Source organism: Phocoena sinus, chromosome 1 (assembly GCF_008692025.1).
Source record: "Phocoena sinus isolate mPhoSin1 chromosome 1, mPhoSin1.pri, whole genome shotgun sequence".
Lineage (NCBI taxonomy): Eukaryota > Metazoa > Chordata > Mammalia > Artiodactyla > Phocoenidae > Phocoena > Phocoena sinus.
The window spans coordinates 185,791,984-185,817,517 of record NC_045763.1 but is presented as its reverse complement, the minus strand read 5'-3'; the positions used below and the strand labels follow the sequence as shown (position 1 = coordinate 185,817,517).

General features: G+C 48.4%; 2 protein-coding genes across 7 annotated transcripts in view; both read left to right on the top strand.

Annotated features, from left to right (window-relative positions):
• Positions 1 to 12,100, top strand: part of KLHL12 (kelch like family member 12) — a 29,451-nt gene extending 17,351 nt beyond the window's left edge. For 4 of the 6 annotated variants that reach the window (XM_032632468.1, XM_032632459.1, XM_032632422.1 and 1 more), the window contains 7 exons: positions 154 to 268; positions 7,574 to 7,680; positions 8,471 to 8,666; positions 9,101 to 9,259; positions 9,571 to 9,669; positions 10,375 to 10,561; positions 10,703 to 12,100. In XM_032632468.1, the coding sequence (XP_032488359.1) occupies positions 154 to 268; positions 7,574 to 7,680; positions 8,471 to 8,666; positions 9,101 to 9,259; positions 9,571 to 9,669; positions 10,375 to 10,561; positions 10,703 to 10,829 (990 nt within the window). In that variant the 3' untranslated portion in view covers positions 10,830 to 12,100. Of the gene's footprint in view, positions 1 to 153; positions 269 to 7,573; positions 7,681 to 8,470; positions 8,667 to 9,100; positions 9,260 to 9,570; positions 9,670 to 9,958; positions 10,048 to 10,374; positions 10,562 to 10,702 lie in introns of those variants that run through there. The other 2 variants (XM_032632449.1, XM_032632440.1) reach the window with 2 other exon arrangements.
• A 94-nt stretch (positions 12,101 to 12,194) lies between these two features.
• Positions 12,195 to 21,961, top strand: RABIF (RAB interacting factor). Its single transcript, XM_032632481.1, has 2 exons — positions 12,195 to 14,615; positions 19,355 to 21,961. The coding sequence occupies exons 1-2, from the start codon at positions 14,490 to 14,492 to the stop codon at positions 19,598 to 19,600; spliced, it is 372 nt and encodes a 123-aa protein (XP_032488372.1). The 5' UTR covers positions 12,195 to 14,489; the 3' UTR covers positions 19,601 to 21,961.
• The last annotated feature ends 3,573 nt before the right edge of the window (positions 21,962 to 25,534 follow it).

The window sequence follows — 25,534 nt, the reverse complement described above, 5'->3', positions numbered from 1 at the left end:
AGCCCATAGCATAATTATTACCAGCAGCCCTCCTGGAACCACAGGGCTTTGGAAACTGGTTTTCTGTGTTAAGAATTTAATTCTTTATATGTGCCATTTATGCTTTTATTAGAGGTGGTCCTGCAGCTCACTCTCCTACCTGCTGTATTGCAGCCTTTCATCCGCTGTAGTTTACAGTGCAGGGACCTCGTCGACGAAGCAAAGAAGTTTCACCTGAGGCCTGAGCTGCGCAGTCAGATGCAGGGACCCAGGACAAGGGCGCGTCTAGGTAAGCTGGCCTCTTGTATTAATTGTGTCAATTTGTACAAGTCCCTTTACCACCCGGGGCTTGCTTTCCTGTAAACCAAGGATATCTTCCCTTCTATTTCACATAACTCTTTGGAGGATTACATGAGATAAAGTGTGTGAAAGCACTTCATAAATTGTCAAGTATTATGCAACATACGTTATCACTATTATTTCAGTATATTTGGAGCCTGTGAATTAGAAATATCTCAAATGCCATGTAGTGAGTAAGTGGTCCGCTTCCCCCGCCCCTGCCCTTCTCCACGTGAAGAGGAAGGGGAAGCAGCAGCGTGGTGAACTGCAGAGGAGTCCAGGGTGGTCAGAGGCAATGGCATGCAGTGGTCAAGGGCCTGGACTCAAGCCAGACTGTGGGTTGGGTGCAGGTCCCCATTTACCACTTGCCAGGTGTTCGGCAGGAAACTCAGCCTCTCTGTGTCAGTTGCCTCATCTGTAAAATGGGGGCCATCATAGCTCCTCCCTTGAAGGTTGTCGTGAAGAGCAAGTGAAAGGCTGAGAACGGTTCTCGGCACACGTGAGTGCTGTGCGCGGAGGCTGTCGTGTCAGCAGACAGACCTGGGTTCAGATCCCAGCCCAGCCAGTGACTGGCTGGTTGTGAGCCTGGGCAGGGTATCCACTTGTCTGAGCCAATGCTTCCGCCTCTGAAATGAGGACGCTAATGTCTTATCACACTGGTTGTTGTGGAGGCCCAATGACATCACGCATGTAAGATGCCTGACATTGCAGCTGGCATGTAATCTGTGCTCAAATGTTACGTCACTTCCATTTCACTGTCCCAGGATCCTAGATAACTGTATGTAATAGCATTTCATAGGTTATAAATTACTCTGTGTATATGGGGTGGTATCTTCCTATTTTTGCTCTTATCTGACTGTGGACTCATGTGTGCTAAGGTGTTAATTGATAATTAAGCCTTTCATTGATAGATTTAAGTAGAATGATGATTTATCTCATTTTTTAATCGCATAAGTAGTACATATCTGTAGAAGTTTTGGAAATACAGAGAAGCAAAAAATAAACAAATGAGTCATCCATAATTCCACCACCCAGAGATACTACTTTTTGTTATTGTTGTTTTTAAAGGGATACTGTTTTGTTAATTCCTGGGAGATGACAAAATGTGATCTGTATCGCTTGTTATATACAGAGATATGTAATCAACACAAGATAAATGGAAAAAATACAAAAGGAAATTTTTTTTAAAAGATTGAAGGGCTAAGTGAAAAATCATGAAAATATTAGAAGAAATTATACGAAAATTATTTGATTAACTTCTGGGTGGGAGCCTTTTTTTTCTATTTTTAATTGTGGTAAAATATACATAACATAAAATTTACCATCTTCTCCATTTTAAGTGTACAGATCAGCGGTGTTAAATACATTCACACGGTTGTACAACCCGTATCCAAAACTCTTCTCATCTTACAAAACTGAGATTCTGTATCCATGAGAGAGCAACCTCCCTTCTCTCTACTCCCCTTTTTTAACTAAAACAGAGAAACCTAGAACTCTTCAAGGTTACTTGACTGCATCAGTTTTTTTTTTTTTAATTGATGGCAAAAGACATAAAGTCAAAAGACGGGGACTGGGAGAAAATATACTCAATATGTATGACAAAAGATTAACATTTCTGCTGTAAAAAGAACCCATATGTATCAACAAGAAAAAGAGCAGTGACCCCACAGAAGGCGGCACGGGAGGCGCACAGGTAGCACACAGAGGAGGACGCGTGAGGGAACACCGTGTGCTTAAAAGATGCTCCACTAGGAGGTCTGGAACCACAGATTAGAACAAGGTAGTCACTGGAGTTTAAAACGGGCACACCCTGTGTGTCCCACCTCCGGGAATCTGTACTGTAGAAACAGCGTGTCAGTACAGAAATAAGCACATATGAGGAAAGACATATGCCTAAGAACGTTTACTATAAATTGCTAATATCCAGAAAAAAATGAATACAACCTGAATGCCAAGTAAAGGGGGATTAATGGTTGACTGAATTATAGCACAGCTGTACCATGGAATGTCACGAAACTGTTAAAAGCATTGAGTCAGATACACGTAAGATTAATTGTGTACGCTGAGTGGGGGAAAAGAAGGAAGCAAAACCTCCTACATATGTGTGTTTGCCTGAGCATAAACAAACGATATGTATACAGGATAAACACTAAACCTTTAATAAAGTGAGATCGCGGGGGAATATTAACTACTAGTGTTTTGTTTCTATACCTCCGTGTTATTACCATAAGCTGACAGAGAAGATAACAAATATATATTCTGTAAGTAGCAGGTGAGCCGGTGATGTAGAGGAAAGAATCTGGCACTAGGAGGTAAGACATTTCGCTTACTTTGATGTTTTCCTCCCGGTTCTGTTAGTCTGCGAACTTGCCGTTTGAACTTGGACAAGTCCTTCAGCTTCTCTGGATTACCATTTCTTCTTCGGCATATGAAAGGAGTTAAATTCAGCCACTAGAGTTCTTTCCAATACAGAAGATGTGTTTCTTTCTTGTAGAGCCAGAAGTGTCCCAACCAGTACATAATTGCTTGTTAAATCAAACTAAGTCCAATAAAAATTTGTGTGAACCACCAAACCCAGAAGGTTCTTTAGAGTGCATTTCCCGCTTTTCTTTGAACAGGCAGCAGAAAGCGCCTACTTGCTCAGAGAACTTGCTTATTGTCCTGACCTTGAGGGATTAGAATATGATTCTACATGCCCTCATAGTTTTGAGGTCATTTTTTCAAAAGTTCTAGGAAGGAAATAATGAAACTGTTCCCTACGAGATGCTTAATGTAGCATCTCCACGTTAGTACCTTAGAAGTAAATTGTTCCAGCCATCCTGTCCTCCGCCTGTCTCTATTCTTAGAGGTTGCTAAGTCAGTTACCAGGATGATGGCTCTTTGCATACAGCATAAGGAAATTAAATATACAGCTGAGGAAAAATAGCATGCCAAATAATGTGTGGGGATTTTGTTTTAATTGTTAATCTTACCCATTACTCTCTCATAAAAGATGTAATAGAAATTGTAGTTCCTACTTTGTCACTGGCTTCTTTTCTGAGCACGTGGAAATGTCGGTCCCTGAACCTGTTCTTAGCAGTCCTGCAGGCTGTCTGCACTTTCCTCCAACAAAACACCCCAGCGCACACACGTTCTCCTCCCCTCCCCCCAAAAAAAACAGTGACTGGCACTGTCGGGAGGCCTCCGTGTGAGTAATGTGCCTTTTCACACTGCTCTTACCAGGTGTTTTAGACACATTTTCCTCATTGTAAAGATAAAAATCTAACTTGGCAAGTGCCCCATTCCTTGGCAGAGAACAAACAGGCTTCCTTCTGGTCAGCCCTTCCCCTGGCTCTTTCTCACATTAGTAAGTCTGCTGGAGTAGTGGTCCCAGCTGAGGGTCTAAAGACAGTGAAACCCTAGGAGTTCCTCTGAGGGAGGAAGACTTTCTAGGCACAAAGCAATAGAAGAAGTTGCAAAAGAAAAGGCTAGTGTACTTGACTAAATAAAAATCATGTACGACATTGTAAGACAAATCAGGAAAATAAATCTGCTGCAGCCACAGCAAAAGGTTAAAGTCGTTTGCATGCAAACAGCTCATAAAAGTGCACGCAAGAAAGAAACACTAGAGACTTGAGTGTACGGCTCATAGAAGCGGAGTCCTGCTAAATAAAAGGGGCAAGATTCAGCCGAAGTAGTTATAAAGTCTTAGCAGTGCTAAGACAAGAGTTAAAACAATAAATACAATTTTTTGCCTACCAAAGTATCAAAGAATAAAAAGACAATACCGGTGCTACAGAGAGTAGAATGGATTGGCGCCTTTAGAGTGTTGGTGGGAATGGAATTTGTTTCAACCTCAGTATCTTATAATATAGATCCAAAGACTTCTTTAAGGTTCATGTTCTTCACTAGACAGCCCTCCCATTACTGTGTTAAGAAAATGGGAAAAGTTTCATATTCAAGGATGTTTATCATAGGATTATATGTGATTATTTGTAACCCCAAATCATGAACTCCTGAAATGCCTAAGGATATTAAAATCATATATTAAAGGATTTTGTTAATATTTTTTGAAAATGAAATAAAAACAGGATGCACTACAATATGGTCCCATTTATGTTTTATAAACATTTAGAAACAAAGCTGGAAGGAAATAATCTTATGTTTTGCTGTGTCTTTGTATTGTGGAATTATAAATTTTTTCATAACACTTTCTTTTTAAGCTTTTTAACAGTGAAAATGTATTTTATATATTATATGTTTTATAATCACAAGACATAATATTCTTAAATCTTTTTAACCAAAGGGTGGGTAACATGTGAGTGAGGATGACAGTCATACTAGCCCTTGAGTTATTTTTTAAACTTTTTAAAAGAAAATCATTTTTGTGCTAGAAAAAGCTACACAGGCTAAACAGACATCAGAATTGACTAAAATTACACGTTTTCAGTGTTAAAACACTGGCCCTCTCGTCCTTATCAAAAGCTCTGTTGGCACTGACATGAACTCCGGCCGCAGTAGGGAAGTTAACCACTTAAACTCACGTGGCAGGCAGTCTTTCAAAACACAGGATCTTTCAGGGAAAGTAATGAAAATAGGCCTTCCTTGCAGAGAGGTTCAGACACCCCAGCCTCTAGTGGTCTAGGAGCCCCAGGGTTCAGAGCCATAAGTCGCTGAGCGACTCACGCTGACACCCTGCCCACGTTCCTCTGTGGATGCAGGTTACCAGGACGTTTACTGAGAAGCCTGGAGCCAACGGGAGTGCTATTGGTCCTCCAGAGTTTGAAATTAAAGCTGAAAATCAATGGTATTTTTTTTAATGTGCGAAGCATAGAAAATCCCCTCGGTTGTTGTGGGTGCTTTCGGGACTCATCACTGTCTCACCTCCTCTGCTCAAGTCAGAGGGGGAGAAAGGGGCAGATGGCGGGGAAGTGCTGCCAACGCAGGCCCTGGCCTGCCCCAGCTTGGAGGGATTTCAGAAATAAAATCTGCATCATACAAAAGGGCCCTTTGTTCAAATGCTTTGTTTTCTAAAAGAAGATGGCTGCTCACGTTGGAGAAGGGGCCACGTACTTTATTTGGCAAGTTCACAGACAGGTGCCCTCTCAGAGGGGGAGGTTAAAGTCCGTGCTTTATGTGTGGGTTTAAGAAAAATTTCAAACATGTATAAAAACAGAATAATATAAGGATTTCCCCCATACCTATTGTCCAGTTTCAACAATTATCAACTCGTAGCCTACGTATTTTGAAGCAAATCCCAGACAGGATAAACTTCCATCCATATATATTATGCTTTTGTATGTATCTCTAAAAGATAAGAAACACACAGCCAAGTATTTATCTTCATCAGATATCAAGTACACATACACACTTCCTCAGTTTTCCTGTAATTGATTTTTCTTAGTTTTTTATACTTCAGTTGCTCCAATCAGGATCCAGACAAGGCCCACACATTGCACTGAGTTCATAGCACTCTTTCGTCTCTTTTATTTTATTTTGAAACTATTTTTTTCCACATATTTTTTGTTGGGCTTCATTTATTTATTTTTGGCTGCGTTGAGTCTTCGTTGCTGCGCGTGAGCTTTCTCTGGTTGCAGCGAGCTGGGGCTAGTCTTCGTTGTGGTGCGTGGGCTTCTTGTTGCAGTGCGTGGGCTTCTCATTGCAATGGCTTCTCTCGTTGCGGAGCCCGTGCTCTAGGTGCACAGGCTTCAGTAGTTGTGGCACGTGGGCTCAGTAGTTGTGGCTCGCAGGCTGTAGAGCACAGGCTCAGTAGTTGTGGCGCACGGGCTTAGTTGCTCCGTGGCATGTGGGATCTTCCTGGGCCAGGGTTTGAACCTGTGTCCCCTGCATTGGTAGGCAGATTCTTAACCACTGCGCCACCAGGGAAGTCCTCTTTAGTCTCTTTTAATCCATAGTTTTTTCCCTCCTGCTTTGGTTTCCCTTTGCAATTTATCTGTTAAAGAAACCTGTAGAATTTCCCACAGTCTAGATTTTGTTGACTGCATCCAGGTAGTCTCATTTAACACATTCTTCTGTCCCCTATATTTCCTGTAAACTGGTGGTTAGACTAGACGCTTGATAAGATTCAAGATTCAGCCTCAACTTTTTGGTGAGAATACTTCGTAAGTGATGGTGGCGTGCTTCCTGCTGAGTGTTCTGAAGCGGTATGTGAGCTTTCCCCTGATGGTCATAGCAGCTGTGGATGACTGTCAGAGCCGTGACTTCATTAGGGGCTTGTCTGTATTCCTTGTCAGTTTAAAGGTACTGCATTTGCTCTTTCAAGTCCAGGTCAACAAAATGCCCTCCTGGGGACTGAATTTCCCTAAATGCTCCAGCTAAGTGTTCTCTCCAGTAGCACAATACACGGGGGATTTCCTCAAAAGAAATATTATCAGAATAAGATTATCCAAATTAAGTCCTTAGGGGAAAGGGGACGATACAAAAGCTATCAAAATGTCTTGTTTGGGAAGATAGTAGAGAAAAAGACTCCCTTTAAAAGCCTAGTCTTATGATTACCTGGCAGTTTTGACGAATTAGCAGGGAATATGGTCGTATAGTCGGCTAATTTGGAAAAATAAAAGTCATGGAAAAGATTTTTTTAATCTATCATTTGGTTCCTAAGCCACAACTCTCAACTTTTTGGGGACAAGGTTAGGAGAGCATTCTTTGCCATGGCAAAAAAACTCCCCTTTTGGGCTTCCCTGGTGGCGCAGTGGTTGAGAGTCCGCCTGCCGATGCAGGGGACACAGGTTCGTGCCCCGGTCCGGGAAGATCCCACATGCCGCGGAGCGGCTGGACCCGTGAGCCATGGCCGCTGAGCCTGTGCGTCCGGAGCCTGTGCTCCGCAGCGGGAGAGGCCACAACAGTGAGAGGCCCGCGTACCGAAAAAAAAAAAAAAAAAAAAAAAAAGAAAAACTCCCCTTTTGAGTTTTACGGGGTGAGAAGGGCAGAGAGAGCTCCTCCAGCCTCCAGCCTGCACTTGGAGCCTGTTGTGAAATCAGCCAGAGTTGTCTAGATGGGTTGAAATGGTGTAGGGTGTGTTCACGCTTGCCTTCCGGAGTTTTAATGTTGTCCAGAAATTTAAATTTCAGAGATTCAGGTTCTCAGGAAGAAATAGTTTCCTATTAGGCAGCCTTACGATGAATCTCCTATTTCAGATGGCTTCTCTGGGCTGCAGAGAACAAGGTATCCTAGCCCTGTTTCTCCTCCTCCTTCCCTGGAGGAGTTACCCAGCAGCGATGGGGAAGTGACCTCTCTCCTTCTCCCTTGTCCTCAGGAGCCAACGAAGTGCTTCTGGTGGTTGGGGGCTTCGGAAGCCAGCAGTCTCCCATCGACGTGGTAGAGAAGTACGACCCCAAGACTCAGGAGTGGAGCTTTTTGCCAGTAAGTAGTGGTGGAACCAAGCCTGGGGAAAGAGCTTAAATGCAGTCCCTGGCTCCAGATCATAACTAATCCAGCCCTTAGAGTAGAAAAGCCTAGTAGCAGCATCGTGTTCCTTACAGCAGTTAGTTTCAGTAGTTAGTTATTGACTAATTAGACATAAATATTAATGACCCTGTGCCAAGTTACACTCAGCTGGCCGCCACCATTCCCGCGCCTTCCCAAGCTGCCTGTGCAACTCGCAGGGTGCTCCCCTCGCGCCCTGTTAACCTGAACACTGTGTTAAACTGTGCTAAGCTGAACTGGCATCCAGTGGAACTTGGAAGTTTGTATCTCTCTCCTTTGGTGTGTCTCTGTTTCCGTGCTGGATGAACAATAGTAATTCTGAGAAAACTTGGAAATCTTTTGATCATTTCTCGTAACTTTTCGGGTCTTCGGGTCCTGGCCCTTAGATAGCACTGTGGTAATCGCTTTCTACTTTATGGAAGGATACCGGTCTTTAGCCCAGTGCCTTATGGAACAGAGAGGAATCGGATACTGGATAACAGAAGGACATTAGGTCCTTTGGAAGCCTTGGAAGGAGGCAAGTGTACCGAAGGCTTTAAGCTGTAAGAGCGCCACAACGAGCGAGAGGTTTTCATCCAGACAGCAGATGAACCTCTGCTCAGGAGGCTTCACAGTGACAGGTGAAGAAGCAGAGGTGCACAGATAAACAGGAAGGACAGCAAAAGGTGAGGCCTAAGACTGGCATGACTGAAATGACAAGAGGCACCTCTTCCCTCCTGAATCCTAGAGCATCACTCGGAAGAGACGCTACGTAGCCTCAGTGTCCCTCCACGACCGGATCTACGTGATTGGCGGCTATGATGGCCGTTCCCGCCTCAGCTCAGTGGAGTGTCTAGACTACACAGCAGACGAAGATGGGGTCTGGTATTCTGTGGCCCCTATGAATGTCCGACGAGGCCTGGCTGGAGCCACCACCTTAGGAGGTAGGCTGGTGCACAGGGCAGTGTTTGCATTTTGGGGTGGCTGGATCGGGGTTCATACCTCTCTATGAAACGTGGAGGCTACTGGTAAGATCAGATACGCCTTTCCGCTTTCAGAAATACTCATGGGTGTTTCAACGCTGACAACAGAGTTGGTAAATCAAGTTCCAGTGTGCTGAGTGGGGAATTGGCACTAGTTGTATTTTTGCAAATTCCCATCTAGTCTTGGAATGTTTCTGAAGATTCCGTCTTACCCCATTCTTTTTACATGTCTCGATTGTGCTGTCCTCTTTAAAAAGGACTTACTTGACTTATCCCTTAAAAAAACACTTGTTTTTGCCCCCAAACATTGGAAAGAGTTGTGGGAGATTTGTAGAGAAAAGAGTTACTAGAAGGCTCTCGTTCTCTAATAGCCGTGACTTGTTCATTCTGAGCAGATATGATCTATGTCTCTGGGGGCTTTGACGGAAGCAGGCGTCACACCAGTATGGAGCGGTATGACCCAAACATCGACCAGTGGAGCATGCTGGGAGACATGCAGACGGCCCGGGAAGGCGCAGGCCTCGTGGTGGCCAGCGGGGTCATCTACTGCCTAGGTGTGCGGGCTGGGACGCGGGGAGAACTGATGGGCGGCAGCCTCGGGGTGGGATCCTTTTTACCAGAATGAAGTTCGTAGACTTCCTTCCACTAGAACCCCGGTCTGTCGCAGTATATTTTTCATTAACCGGGATTCTCCTTTTCATGGAAGCAGAAAACAGGGTACTGCCAGATTTATTTTTGGATTATTGGAACCCTTGAGGGAGAACTGGAACTAAAAGACTTAGTTGAAACACTCGAGAAAGGCAGAATGGGAATGGGCATCGGGACTTACCATTCTTTCTGGAGTGGTCTCTGCTTTGTCTTTCAGGAGGATACGATGGCTTGAATATCTTAAATTCAGTTGAGAAGTATGATCCCCATACAGGACACTGGACTAATGTCACACCGATGGCCACCAAGCGCTCTGGTAAGACCAGTCAGATCTGGGGGCGGGGGGCGGGCAACAGACGGAGCTGTCCAAACCTTGTATGTGCAGTGAGGGTGCAGCCACAGGCCAGGCATCGGACCAGGGCTGCAGCCCCGTCTTCACTGGAGACAGAGGGGAACACGAGTCAGGTCCATTCTCCTCCAGCCTGTTGTCTCTAAATACAGTGAGACTAAAGGCAGTCGAAACTTTGACTAGGGTACAGTTTGAGGGTGAAGGCTTCCTGTCTTACTGGTTTTTTGCGTCTGGGCCCCTCCCTGCATCCTAGCAGCCAGTCCAGCTCTGTGCACGTGGTGCACACTGCCTGAGGGATGTGCGTGTGCAGCGAAGGGGCTTCCTGAGCCCCCAGGCTGGGGTAAGGTAAGGAGAGCACCCCTCCTCTGGGCAAGACGTGCTCCAGAGCCAGTCACAACCCCTCTCCTCCCTTTATTGCCTTCTTTTTTCCATTTCCTTCTTTTCTGCGGATAAGGGTTGGGCTGTGAATTAACGAAGGTGAAGATGACAGCCAGTTCAAGAGGGTTTACAGGCGGGTAACCTGTGAGGACTAGATTCTTCCAGGCCTGTCTGGCCCCGTCCCCGTCCCTCGGCCACTCTGGAATTCAGCCAGCCGTCAGTGACAGTGTTTTGTTTCTAGAATTCAGATCCTGAGCTTAGCGGTATTCGTTTGCTGTACCTTTTCTTCCCCAGGTGCGGGAGTAGCCCTGCTGAATGACCGTATTTATGTGGTTGGGGGATTCGATGGTACAGCCCACCTTTCTTCTGTCGAAGCGTACAACATTCGCACCGATTCCTGGACAACGGTCACGAGCATGACCACCCCGCGATGCTATGTCGGGGCCACGGTGCTTCGGGGGAGACTTTATGCAATTGCAGGGTGAGGGTTAAACCAGGCATCCAGAGCGGTGTGATCCCAGCCGCGTCTGGGGTGGAGATGGGGTTTGGTTCGGGAGGGAGACGCCTTGTGCGGGAGGGGGCCGTGCGGCTGCAGAGCTCAGTCCCGCCTCTTCCCCCTCAGCTACGACGGGAATTCCCTGCTGAGCAGCATCGAGTGCTACGACCCCATCATCGACAGCTGGGAGGTCGTGACCTCCATGGGAACCCAGCGCTGCGACGCTGGCGTGTGTGTTCTCCGCGAGAAGTGACCAGTCCGACACAGTTTGCAGGGAACCGAGGATCCTTTCCAGAATGTCTGCTTCTCACTGTGTGCACAGGGTGATTACAGGCACCGGTGCCGCGATGATTGTGCTTATTTGACGCCCCTCGCACTGGCACTGGTGGTTTTCCCCGAGGAGGGTGGGCGGCAGACCCTCAGAGGAGGAGGCTGCACACTGAGTGGGTGTGGGAGGCCAGACCACCTCTCCTCCCGGCCGCGGGGGCACTCTCTCCTCGTTTCTGACTCAGCGTGCGCTTGGGAGAACATACATTTAAGTTGTGCCTCGCGTGTTGCAGGGAATTAAGGTATGAGCGCAGCGCCGGGGTGTGGGCGGTATCCAGCCTCGATCATTGGAAGGGTACCAACTCTTGTTTCACAACAATAAATATCTTTCCTAGTCTACAGGTAGCAGGGGCAACACAGTTCCGATCTGGAGGGAAACAGAGGGAAGAGCCCTGTCAAAACTTTGGGGGCCTGGGGACAGGGGGCCAGGGTTGGCATCAGAGCTGGGTGGAGAGTGTGGGAAGGGAGCTGGACGTGGTGGGATGTGAGTGAACCTGCGACAGCCGGAAGGCTGAGGAGGGAGTGTTATTTGAGGGTCTTTCCATGGCCCCCTGGTATTTGTGGGCCCTGGGGACTGAGAGAGTGACAGAGCCAGCACATGTTAGGTGAGCAGAGGTGGAGGAGAATGGGCCCTCAGTGGGCCAGGGATAAACCCGAAGTTCTTGTGATTTCACAGTAGTCCTCCCTTCCGTGACTCATCTATACAGGGAAGGTCTTCCTCTGTTGAAGCAAATGCTACTCACTCCACTGTTATGCATCCATACTGTTTAGAGGGGGCGGGGGCGGGGGGGGGGGGCAGCTGCCTCGAAGTTCAGCTGCCTCATTACTCCCTCATTCTTTTAAGGACATACTTCTGCTAAGGTGTGGTTTTTACTGCTGTGTTTTGTACGTGTAGTTCTTTGCTATTAGAACCCCCCTTCCCTGTCTTTAAAGTGGATTTTATTCATCCCAGGACAGAATAATCAACGACAACTAAAATCCTTTTGTTAGTTTCGGTACCCGCTGTCCCTCCAAGGCTCCCCTGTGCTGTGCAGTGACATTCTTGCTCTGTGGGTATTGGGAGTGTGGGGACGTGATCACCTAAGGAAGGATGCATTTTCCCTTTGCTCTGAAATTCCTTTTTTTCCTCTTTCCCTGAGTTGTACTGACCTCAAGTTCATTTGTTTGTATTTTTTTTTAAGAAAATATTGAAAATCAGTGGTCTCCAGTGCCTGTCTTGCAGACATTTGGGGGGACCAGGCATAGGGATCAGCTGCAGGTCCTGTCTCTTCAGCCCGTTCACCTGTGTGTTTGCCAACTAGCTCTGCTGTGTCTCTGTTAGACAGGTAAGAGATCTCCGGAGACTCCCATCAATACAAGGTTATCTGAATTTTGCATATTCACGGACTCTCACAGTTGGACTTTACTTAGAAACCACAGGGGATAAAGAAGAGGCAATCTTGGGCTCGTTTTGTAACCACTTGAATTTTAGGGTTTTAGTCACCCCAGTCCTTTTTCCGTTTGCCTCGATTTGTGCCACAAACAGCTGTTTGTGATGCAAACAGCTATGCGGAAGGCTTGCAGAAATGCAAAAATCTTGACACTCCCAGAGCAAAGGCAAGGGGGAGCCAGAGAGGTTCAGCAAAGAGGCCGGCCGGCCTTTCTCTAGCAGAGGGATTGTGCCTGCCGATTAAATCGAACTGTGAGACATGTGACTTGTTCTCTCAGGAAGAGCCCAGGGGAGGCAGAGGAGGGGAGGGGGTGAAGAACCCATGGCTCTGGGCTCTGGGCTGTCTTCACGGCTGACTTCTGAGTTTCAGACCAAATTCCCAAATAGTTCTTCGATGGCAGCCACAGCTGAATAGCCCCCTCCATCCCTTTCCACTCTTTCCCCAATCTTCTGGGCTTTCCCCCGCTCATGGACCTACACACAGCTACCCCTTATTTGGTGGTTCCTCCTGTTTTTCTAGCTCCCGTTAACTGGCAGGCAGCCACTAAGTTATGCAACCTCTGAAAGCTAAAGCCACCTTCATCTTGTGTCACCTGTCACCTCCACCACAATACAGACATCCGATTCGTTTTTAGGTTGTACATGAGTTTAATTGTTCCAAATCCATTCCTGTATTTTTTTCCCCTATCTTTTGCCCAGACTCATGGAGCATCGTCTCCTGATACCCTTACCTCTACTCTTCTCTTGCTTTCCAGTCTAGCCCCTCCATTTTGTCATCAGTTATCTTTCTAAAGCACGGACAGGGCCATTACAATACCGAACATACAGCACATTTTCAGTAAATATCAAACAGATATTTCTGGCCTAAAAGTCCATAGATTCCCGTTGTCCATGTTATAAGGTTTGAATTCCTTAGCATGACATTAGACCCAAGGTGATCTGGACTCGCGGCACCTTTCTGAACTTGCCTCCTCTACCACCCTCACTTCCCCCAGGTATCACGTGCTTCATCCACAGTGGTCTTAACCATTCCTAAATCTGTTCTCACCCTTGTGGATATATTACACCGTTCCTTCTATATGAAATAATCTTGCTGTCCCGGCAAAATCCTAGTCACCTTTTAATGCCCAATTCACGTGTCACCTAGGTAAAGCCTTTTCTGACTCCCCATATGGAATTACCCCTGATCTGTGCTTCCATTTACTTTGTTCCCTGGATTGTCTTTATCACATGTCCTTGGGTTTGGGTCTGTCTTCCTGTTTAAACTGTGTTCTCCAGTACAAAGTGCCTATCGTCGTAGTATCCTCAGGGTGTAGCATATTCTGTAATTGCTCAGCAAATGTTGAATTAATGAAGGACAAAGAGGAAGAAGAAAAACGTGCCGCCGACAGGGGGTGGTGGGTAGATGAGACGTTTCTCAGGCGGCTTGGCTCCCCTTCTATCTGCCTCCCCTGCCATCTCAGGAAGGCCACGCCTGCCGTACTACAACTAGTAAGCTAGACATCTGAAGACGAACCGGAGAGAGTGAGACGCAGTGTAACGACCCAGCAGTGGCTCTACGGCTGTGCCTGCACCCGTGGGCCCTGGAAGGCAGCCTTTCCGACTTCTGCCGCTTCACTGCGCTACGACCGACCCATAGGGAAACTGGGACTCGAGACGTTTCTGGAAGCGCGTCAACACCAGGTCTTGCCACGTAGTTAGTGGTCAGTATGATGAGAACAGAGAGCAGCAACTGAAGCTTCCAGGCGCCTGCCTCCGCCCACAAGGCAGGTGTCCCTGTAGGTCGCGTCCCGTGTGAGCCACTGCGGCTGAGATTTGCTGATGGGGGTCTGACCCCAGGACGTCGCCGTCGTTCACGGGACTAAACGCACACCTGGACTGGCTCAGGTTTCACTCAGTGTAAGGGAAGTCCAACGCCCAGGTGAGCCTGGGCAGAAGCTCTGTCACATCCCAGGAGGCATCTGTCACAAAACCACGCCGACACCCGGCCGCCTGGGCGGCGGCGAACGGCCGCGCCTGCGCACTGGCGTCCGGGGGGGGGACCCGGGAAGCGGCGCCTGCGCTGAAGGAGAGCCGCCGCGACCGCGCCTGCGCGGTGCGAAGAAGTCGCCCTGAGACCGCGCCTGCGCGTCGCCGCCGAGGGCCCGGGTAGAGGCCATGGAGCCCGCGGCGCCGCCGAGCGACCTGGTGTCGGCGGAGGGCCGGAACCGGAAGGCGGTGCTGTGCCAGCGCTGCGGCTCCCGCGTGCTGCAGCCGGGCACGGCGCTCTTCTCCCGCCGGCAGGTGAGGGGACGCGGGGGTGGGGGGTGGGGCGGCGACACCGGGTCCAGTTCGGCTTGGACCCGGACACACGACCGGACACTGGCGCCCCGGGGCCGCGCCTGCCGACCGCGGGGTCCTGACGCCGGGGCGCTGCAGACCGACCGTCTAGGGAGCCTGAGCGTTACTTCCTCAGGCTCAGGTGTCGGTGCCCTTCATCCAGCTGTCGCGTTCCGCAGCCTCCTTCCCACTGCGCCGCCACGCCCCGCCCCGGGAGTGGGCGCGGGGTCCCGGGGGGGGGGGAGTGGGCGGGGAAACTGGGGGGCGGTTCGCAGGGACTGGGCGGGTGGGCACGGGGGGGCGGGAGGGACGGGACGCGGGGGCCGTTCTGGGGGCGAGGCCCGAACCCTCAGACCGCTCGCTCGCTCCCGGGTCTGTGATCCCCGCCGACGTCGTGAATCACTAGGAGTGTCGTTCACACCGCTGCACAGATGCCGTGTCCCGCGCCCGCCACCCCGAGACTGCGCGCGCGTGAGGGAGGACACAGACTTTCGGATTTAAGTAAATGAGGGAGTGAAGTTCTCAGTCCGTGAGACTAAAGGTTAGAGCAGGCGGAGCGAATCCGTGTGTCGCAGGCGCCATCGATCACCCGACGTGTCCTTTTTTTTAAGTCCTGTGAACGGTTTCTTTAGAAAATGTTCAGACCCCCGACTCGGTCCTTTGTGAAGTCTCACGTGCAGTCTGGGGCAGAGAAAATTACAGTCACAGAGGAAAGAAACACCAAAGAGCTTGATAATGTAGGGAAAGGGTGATGAGTTAGAGAAGGGAATAGTTGCTTTCTTACCTTTTGAGGGAGAGGGCAGTTGGGGCAGGAGAGGGGGGTGGAAGATGAGATTGTGGGAGAGAAAGGATAGAGCACTGTTTGGGTGAGAATGAGAGCAAACCGAGACATTATTCTCAAACTAAGCGTGCACCTAACATAGGACCCAGCAAGTGTTCTCCGGGCCTTTATCCCTGGCGGGATGAAAACATGTTCACACAAAACCTGTGCACAAATGTTCACTGCACCTTTATTCCTAAGAGCCGAAAACCAGAAACAGCCCAGCAGGCATTCTGCTGGTGAATGATGCCACACCACGGGCACCACAACTTGGATGAGGATGAATCTCCAGGGAATTATGCTGAGTGAAGAAAGCTGGTCCCGAAAGATTACTATTGTATCATTCCATTTATATGACATTTTTGAGTTTTAGAAATGGTCGACAGATTAGTGATTGCCAGGGTTTAGGAAGCGGGGGCGGGTCAGGGGTGTTGGCAAGTGTGGTTATAAAAGGGTAGACGGATGGTGGCGATGGTTGCACAATAATGTGAACGTACTTAATGGCACCAAACTGCCCGCTTAAAAATTATTTAAATGGTACAGTTTATGTTATGTGTAGTTTATCACAGTGAAAAATCAGGAATTAAAATGGAACATGCCTCAGGTGTGTTGGGCAGTGTTGTTCTAGTTATTGCTGCGTAAAAAAATCACCCCAGACAGTGACTTAAAACATTAACGTTTATTTTGCTCACAAATTAGGGGGTTGGCAGGGCCCAGCTCGGCAGTTCTCTCATTCATGGTGTTTCACGGGGCAGCGGTTAGAGGGGTCATCTCAGAAGCTTGCCCACTCCCGTGTCTGCCTGTGGACTGAGAGGATTCGGGCACCTGGGACAGGCTGTGATGGGCCGCCCCTCCCGGTATCCGCCAGGAGGCCTCAGGGTAGCCATGGTTCTTCCAGGGTCACCAGGGCTCCCAGGGCAACTGTTCCAAGAGCAACCTGCAAAAGTGGCCCAGCCTTCCCTAACCTAGCCTGTCCCACCCACCTTGGCCTGCCCAGGCTCAAGGGGAGAGGCACAGTCTCCACATCTTGGAAAGGTTGTCAGAGAATTTGTGGACATTTGTGTGGTTTTAAAACCACTACAAAGGACTCCCCTAGTGGCGCAGTGGTTAAGAATCCGCCTGTCAGTGCAGGAGACACGGGTTTGAGCCCTGGTCCTGGAAGATCCCACATGCCGTGGAGCAACTAAGCCCGTGCACCTCAACTACTGAGCTTGCTCTCTAGAGCCCGTGAGCCACAAGTACTGAGCCCGCACACTGCAACTACCAAAGCCCGTGCACGTAGAGCCCGTGCTCCACAACAAGAGAAGCCACTGCAATGAGAAGCCCGCGCACCCCAACGAAGAGTAGCCCCCACTCACTGCAACTAGAGAAAACCACGCACGGCAGCGAAGACCCAATGCAGCGATAAATAAATAAATATATATATATATATATATATATATATATATATATATATATATATATATATGACGGGTTCTTTCCCCATGTCAGTATCTTTAGAAAATAATAATAAAAAATAATAAAACCACCACATGTACTCACTGAAGGGGGTAAAATTACAAAAAAGGTTAACAGAAGCTTACTTTGTACTGTGACAGTTTTTATTCTCATCTATAGTACAGCATGCTTGCCAAGTTCTCTATAATGAGAATGTATTTTTACAAAGAGAAAGAAAGTATTTTATTTTTTAACGGGTACTGTTAATAGTTCTTGAAGAAAGCAAAAGAAGTTTCAGTGAGACATCAGCAGAATCTCAGCGTCGTGGTGTTCGATGCGTCTCAGAGAGCTGGCCGGGATCGGGTGCTGGCCGGGGCACTGGCCGCACAGCTAACCCACCTCGTCAGGGGTCTGGCGACTTTGGCCCCCAGACAGCCGAGTTGGCCACCTCAAATTAGGTATTAATTTCTAGATTTCCACCCCAGTAGTCTGTCCAGAAAGCATCATTGTGTCCCACGTGATACATCCCACAGCGTGACCCTAGCGTTGTCCTCTACTTTGTTGAGATCCAGGCACAGATACACAGACAAGTGCGAATACATGGGTCTGACTTAACAGGATTTCAGTAAAAATGGGCATGTTGAGGAAGAGCGGGAACAGGACCCAGTGTGACTCACCCCTTGAATGAATGGCTAGTAATAGTACTGCCCTTTAGTCACTAATCAAATGGGAGACAGCAGAGGTGGCCTTATGCACTGCGAACGGGGACAATGTGGGGGCTTTGTGCTCCTTTGCTAGACATGTCCTGAGGGCTAACGCTTATATAGTCTTCGATTTTCTCCCCTCACATTTCACTCCTCTTGCATTTAGTTAAGATGTGATTTCACACCGACAGTATAGGAGGTAGGCTGGAAATGTACCTAGGGACGTTTAGGCCCACAGAAAATTACTCATAGGACTGGAATTCAGGTTTTCTGGTTCCTGGATTTTGATTCCTACCTCTCTTTGCCTCTGCCTGTTCCCATTTTCACTCAGGGTAAAACAAAGCATTAGGGACTCATTTAACCATCAGATGAGGCAAAAAGAGTGGCTGGAATGACAATATAACAGGAAGAGGGACTATCGTATTTTATGATGTCCTCAGATGAAGCCTCAGGTGACACAGCAAAGGGAAATGCACAGATGTGTTTTAACAAGCCGAGTGCTCGGAGGACAGGGCGGGGGAACGTTCTGGATCAGAGCTCCCTCCTCCCTGCCAGGGATACCCTACCAGCGTCTGCAGGCCTGGAGTTCAGAAGTGCGGGCTCCAGGGTGTTTCACACACTGGCGGCTCTTGTGGCCTTCCTGACGTTCTCATCCCCACCAGAGCATCGATGTCAGTCAAATTTTTAAAAAACTTTTTAAATTGTTTGCTTTTGTCCTCATTGCCAATGCCAGGCTAGCACATTAAGGCCGTCCTATTTTATTAGAGTTTGGGGGTGCGTTGGAAGTGAAACATGGGGTGGGAAATACTCCGCGCATTGGCGGCAGCCATAGTGAGGAGCAGGGAAGGAGCTTGGCTGACGTGTCCTGCAGTGGGCGGGGCAGCTGAGGCGTCCGCTAACCACGTGGAAGAAGTCAAAGGGATTGCGTGCGTGTGTGCGCATGCTTTCTCCTCGTGAATGGGAGATGCAAGGGTCCTAGAGATAATATTCCAAATTCTCGAACTAGATTTTCCTTTTTAATATTCCTTTTATAAGATGAACCCAGTATCTTCGTAACAACAGTGGTGGAATAGCGTGAAGCCAGACATCCTGTGTTTACCCTTGTCCCAGATATTTGCGTTCTGCTCTGTGTCTCTTGCTGTTCCAGGCAGTGGGGATGTGGTAATGAACAGGAAAAGTGAGATGGTGGAGGGAGCCCCCTGGTAAGTAACTGAGCCAGTAAACTGATAAGATGATTTGAGAAACGACAAGTAGGAAATGGAGCAGCATGAGGAAATTTGGGGGTGACGAATATGCTCGTTCTCTTGATCGTGGTAAAGTTTTGTTGGTGTGCGGTATACGTGTGCCAGAATGTGTCAGACTGTCCACTTTGGATCTGTGCCGTGTGCGTCAGTTATGCCTCAGCCGAGCCACTTTAAAGAATACACATGCAGTGGGCAGCATGGGAAGCTCGTGCAGGTTGTCCGGTTGGGGGAAACCCTGAGGGGGCCACGTGGGAGACGAGTGTCCGGGAGGAGCTGGCCCTGGAGGGTCCGGGGGCGGGGGCGGGGAGGAACCGGCTGGTCCTGAGGACCCAGGCGTCCCGGTTACCACGGCAACCGGGCAGCGCCTCTCCCCCTTCTCCTGAAAGGCGGGCGAGGACCGGGGCAGCCTGGGGCTTACTGCTGGGCTCCTGGGCTGGGGGAGCTTCGGGGGCCGGCCGTGCGGAGTGAGCAGGGCTCTGCTGTGTTCTGTCCACGCAGCTCTGCCTCCCGCCCATGAGGAAGAAGCCGGCGCTGGCCGACGGCGGCAGCCCTGAGGGCGACCTTCTGCAGGACCACTGGCTGGTGGAGGACATGTTCACTTTCGAGAACGTGGGCTTCACCAAGGACGTGGGCAACATCAAGTTCCTGGTCTGCGCAGACTGCGAGATCGGCCCCATCGGCTGGCACTGCCTGGACGACAAGAACAGTTTCTATGTGGCCTTGGAACGGGTTTCCCATGAGTGACTGAGGGGAGGGGACTCAGCTCCACCCCCACTATAAAAGCTACTCCCCACAAGGACGGCCGTGTCGCCTTCTCTGCACTAACGTCAGTCATGGGCGTCAGCCCGCCCCGTCCAGCACGCGTCCACGTGCTTCCTCACGGCCTCAGCGCCGGCCTCCTGCTTAGTTCACAGGCGTTACCGCCTTTGCTCAGCCCCCTTTCCCCCCGGGTTTAGGACACGGGGCGCTTCCACAGATCTGCTCCCCTCCCGGCCTCCTGCTGTCCTGTACTCTGGGGCTCTCACCCTCCGAGCAGTTATGCAACCTTTTAGCCGTGATGACACGTGACGGATGGTGCTCATGAGGTGCTGACGGTTGAAACCCGCCTTTTTCTCATTCAGGAAAGTGCATGGACGTCTGTTGTGTGGCTAACTTTATTTACAGTAATTTATTCTTTCTAAAAGTAAAAACATTTCCCAACTGCAGTATTTAAACCACTAATCAGAAATACATTCCTTTGGACATGCCTCTAAGACCACATTTAGGGGCCTCTCCTCTAGGCTGACAGCGACTTTATTGTCAAGGTGGGTGTAGCCACTCTTCCCTTCAAATCTTGATGTAGTTTTTCTTTGTATTAGCTCCGCACTGCTATATATAGCCTGTAAGCTGAAAGTCAGATTTCCAACCCCATCTGTCAGCTACCCTGAGGAAAACTCAGCCCTGGCTGTGTTCCCAAGATCTCCTGGAGTCAGCGGAGAGGGCAGGACGTAGGGGGCGGGCCTTTGCCACATCATACATGACTTCATTGGTTTGTCTTACGCAGACTCATATAACTCTCATATAACTCTCTCTTTGCTCCTAGGACAGACTTCTTAAGTGGATGGTGGCATCATTACTCTATGCGCTGGGCGTGGTCCTCACAGATTTCTGATTCAGTTGGAATCTCTAGACTAACCCAGAATACAGACTTTGCATCCACATGCCTCTCTTTGTAGCTGTGGGGTTGCTCTGACAGTTTGATGTTCAGTACGATTCTCAGTTCTGTCATTTCTCTTCTGAAACGACTCACCATCTCAGAAGGAATCTGTGAAACCAGGTTCCAGGTATCCTCCCATCTTCCATGCCTCTAAGGCTCAGGAGACCTAGAATGCAAATGAGGGCTAAGTGGAGACCTTACAGGCATTCCTTCGGACCTGTTTTCCAGTTGCTTCCTCCCTCCTTCTCCCCAGAACTTGGTCTAAGGGCCCCCCAACTAAAGTGTGGGCCTTGGGCACAGTTTTGCCACCAACCTCCTCCCCTAGAAAGGTGGTTTCCGTCCCCGGCCGTAGCCTCACAAGCTCTGGTAGAAAATGAGAGAACTGTTTTCTAGCTGGATGGTCAGATGTCCATGATTATGGCATTTGCAGAAAAACTGTGAGAATATCCACTCAGGTCAGAAGGAACAAAACCACGTAGATGCCTCTGGGGACATGTGGCCCCTCATGTCATGAGCCAAAACCTGGGCAAGGCGTTTTTTAAATTAGACTTTGACTTTTCTTTCCTTTTTTAATCACAGAAATAGCAGGTAAATACAAAAGTAGGTACACGGGGATATGTGTATACGTATAGCTGATTCACTTTGTTGTAGGGCAGAAACTAACACACCATTGTAAAGCAATTATACCCCAACAAAGATGTTAAAAAAAAAAGTGGGTATAAAAATGTTTCTAATCATTCATATTTTCACCATGCAGAGATTGCCGACGGTAGTGTGGTGTTATGTTCTACTCAGTGTTTTTCAGTATATACTGTATAAATAAACGTAGGGTTTGTAAAACAAATATGAGATCACGTGGTACTCTCATAACTTGCTTTTTCCATTTAACAAAATACTGACTTGCCGCGTAGGTGACGTCCATCTCCGCCGTTGTATTTCTGTACTGTAATTTATTTCACAGTCCACTGTTAGATTGTCTCCAGCCTCTCCTAAACCATGTGATATAAGGTGCAACCTTGTGGCTGAATCTGTCCAGGCTTTTCTACTGTTTCCCCGGCTGCGTCAGCAGCAGCGGGCTTGCAGGGTGTGTGCGTCTGCGCGGCTCTGCTGACCGACGCGCAAAGCTCGGAACGGCTGTGCAGCTTTACCCTCCTCCCCAGCAGTTCCTAACACTGGGTATTTATTATCTTAAATGAATATGTTGATACTTTATTAGTAGGAAAAATAGCGTCTCATTGCTTTAATTTGCATTTATTTTATTTCTCATGAAATTTTTATATATTTACTGGTCACTTGCGTTTCGTTTCTTGAGAATCCCCAAACTTTGTTCCTCCAGTAGCCAAAAAATCAAGTTGTTATTCTGCCTTTTCAGCTTGATTTGAAAGAAATAAAGGCATTTAAGCAGTGGCGATTAGATTCTTGCGCGTCCTTGGGAAGAATGTATAATTGGAAAAAAGATGAGGGCTGAGACCTGCGCCTTAGGATTTACCCTGGGGTCTGTCGGCTGAGGAATCAGCCCTTCGGTGTCTGTCGTGGAATGAAAGTCGTCTCCCTGCCCCCCACACATGGTGGGCTCTGGGGAAAGCCTTGTGAGTCAGGTCGCTGTGTGCGCCGGGGCACAAGGGGGAGCCCACGACCGCGGCTGTGAGTCTCGACGCTGCAGCTGCAGTGGGGGAGCAGTTGATTTTTCCAGGGCCTTCCTGTTTTGACACAGAATTAAAGGTGGACGGCGGTGTACTGACACTTTACTGCTGTTAGCGCACTGTATGAGGCTCCTCAGAACTCCGCCATGTGGCTATGAGGACCTCTGCTCCCAGTACTGGTGGACTGACCATCCCAGTGAGGGCAGCTCGAAAGGCTGGATACGTACTTTAAAAGTCCGGAGGCATCGGGGCGCTAACACAAGTTTGGAGAATTACTGGATCTGGACCACGGAGAAGATGGAGGCCCCGGGCAGTGGGCTTAGTGTGATGGACGCTCTCCTCCTGGGGGTGTTTCCCAGCTTAGAGGAGGCAGTTCGGAGGGTGATGGGTGGTCCTGACGGCCTTGCAGAAGGCAGGGACAGGGCCTGTCACGGGGTGTGGACCAGGCGGCCTGCCCTCACTTCGGGTTGGTGCCCTCGGTCCTTTACCCCCCCGGAAGCAGGGCGAGGCAGGGTGGGGAGTAGAAAGTTTCTAAGATGGATTGCAGCTCAGCTTCAAAATCTCAGCCCTTGAAATTGGATTAAGGTGATCCCAAGTGGTCGTTGCCCCAGGCCTTTGGCATGAGCAAACAAAAACCCTCTCTAGAGGAAGATGTCACCATCCTAAACTTCAAATTCTTTCTGCAAACAATTTTGCTAATACAATATACTGAATATAATAAAATGTAACCAAGCATATGAGACAAGATGATAAAACCAGTAAAACAAAAGGCCATGGGAACGGGCCCACTGAGGCTGGGGAAACAGGAGCTTTCAGAGGTAGACGGTAAAGTAACTGCTTACTCTGCAAAGGAGATACCAGACATGTGAGAAAAAAAAAAAAAGTGAATTCTAGAATCTAAAAAAATCCAAAACCAAAAGTGAGAATTCACTGGAAGGTTTTAATAGAAGAGACACAGCTGGAGAGAGAACTAGGAAACTGGGAGCTGCCAGTAGATTTGCAAGCCCACAACGCAAGACCTCATACGGCGTTACCCAGAGAAGTTGAAGGAAAGCAAGCAAATTCACAGGGCCAGAAAACCACAGCCCAGATCCATTCAAGCTGACATCTGATTTATTGAGATTCAGGAGCCTGTGAATTAAGGATGGTTTTGGCCTACATAAAATTCTCAGTTTTGCCTCTTAGCCCACAAAGCCTAAAATATTTATCTGGTCCTTAAAGAAAAATTTTGCCAACTCATGACTAATTGTAAAGATGTTGACTTTTCCCCAAACTGATGTATATAAATTTAATAAAATCCCAATCAAAAACCCAACAGGTTTTGTGTGTGTGAAATTCAACAAACTGATTCTAAAAGTTATATGTAAGGGGACTTCCCTGATGATCCAGTGGCTAAGACCTCGAGCTCCCAATGCAGGGGACCCAGGTTTGATCCCGGGTCAGGGAAATAGATCCCACATGCATGCCACAACTAAAGATCCCGCACTCAGCAATGGAGATCCCGAGTGCTGCAACTAAGACCTGGCACAGCCAAATAAATAGATAAATATTTTTAAAAATAAAGTAATAATATAAAATAAAAGTTATATGTAAGTGCAGAGGACTAAGACTAGCCAAGACGGTCAAGGAGAAAAAGCAGATGCGAGAGTTTCTCCTTTGGAGAGACAACCAGACGGGAGAGTTTCTCCTTTGGAGAGACAACCAGACGGGAAAGTTTCTCCTTTGGAGAGACAACCAGACGGGAGAGTTTCTCCTTTGGAGAGACAACCAGACGGGAGAGTTTCTCCTTTGGAGAGACAACCAGATGGGAGAGTTTCTCCTTTGGAGAGACACCACAGTTTGTCACAAGGGTAAAACAAAATCTCCCAGAAACAGCACCATGCCTATGGATACTTGATTTATGACAAAGGTGGGGGTCGTGATCTGGAAGGGCAGGGTCAGGAGGGCTTCTGCAAGGTTGGTAACGTTCTAGTTTTTAAATATCTGCATAGTGGTTATGTCATAAATTAAGCTGTACGTCTTTTATGCGCTTTTCTGAACACGTTATGTTTTCATAATAAAAAAGTTTTTAAAAGAAAGTAACTAATGGTCCTATACAGAGCCCACTTTTGTAAGCAATTCAGTCGTTTGAAAGCAGGAACCACCTGCACAGCCTTGTCACTGGCTCAAGAATGATGAGCCTGGGCATGGCCCTGGTGTCTCCCTGGTACCTTGATTGTTCACCAAGAGGATAATCTTGTTCCCACAAAGACTCTCCCTCTTCCTTTGCCCCTCCCCTGCCCAGGCTCACCGTGTTTGTCACTTCAGTTACATGTCATTTTGTTGCTACATGATGGGGGAGCATGGGGAAGGGGTGCCGAGAAGAAAAGGATGCAGACTTGTCAGGATTCTTCAGATGGCTTGAAAACTAGAGTTGACCGTGGGCCTTCCCCTCCAACCTTGGGAGTATTTTAAATTCCTGGAGCTGAGATGAGTGTGTGTGGGCGGGGGAGGTGAGAAGAAATCAAGGAACCTCATCTTACATGGAGTGGGGAGGCCAGAAGGGGGGCCTTTCACGCCCGTGCCTGCATCACCAGCAGGAAGAGGGAAGATAAGATGTTGCTTTTTTCCCTCTGGTACAAGGGAGGGCATTTTTCACATAGGCAGTTTATCTCCTGCTTAAAAAAAAAGGGAAGGAAAATCCCTCCCTGCCCAGTGGTGGTCCCACTCTGACCACCCCTGGCAGCCAATGAGAAGCCTCACAACCTTGGACCCCTGTTCTTCCCCTGTGTCCTGTTCAGAACACATGTCCCCAAGCTCCTCCTAAACCTGGTGAAAGCACGTCCCTCTGCGCTCTCCCAGCTTACCTGCGATTCACCACAGCTTGCCTGTCCCAAGTTGAAATTCTCTGCCATTCCTGAATAAACCCATTTTGCTGGTAAAATAACTGCCTCTTCTATTTTTGAGGTTAACAGGAGATATAGAGAAAAGGAGGAGGAAAAGTCAGAAATAAAAATCTAAACTTGGAAATAGTCTAGATAGTAGAAATAAATCCAAATACCTTGTAAAAAGGACTAATTTTAATTGGTGTGATGTAAAGAAGCATGGTGTCAAGGGGGCGGTGTCATTTTCACAGGTAACACTGAGGATGTCACTGTTTCAAATGTATTTATAATCCCTGGGTCAGAGGGGCTCTATCCAGTAGGGGGATGGAAGGACTGTAACTCGGTGACTCGGCCAGCAGGTGGGATGAATGCCAAAGAGGCAAAGGGGGAGACGATGGTGTTGAGTTCATGGCCAGGCAGCTTCACTTTGATCATTGAAGTGCCCACCTTCAGCAGGACACCCCGTGAAAATTGT

What these genes read in the sequence shown, in the direction of transcription:
- RABIF (XM_032632481.1), top strand. Translation starts at nt 14,490, where the DNA reads ATGGAGCCCGCGGCGCCGCCGAGCGACCTGGTGTCGGCGGAGGGCCGG. An exon ending in CGCTCTTCTCCCGCCGGCAG is followed by an intron (nt 14,616 to 19,354) that starts GTGAGGGGACGC and finishes CTGTCCACGCAG; the next exon opens with CTCTGCCTCCCGCCCATGAG.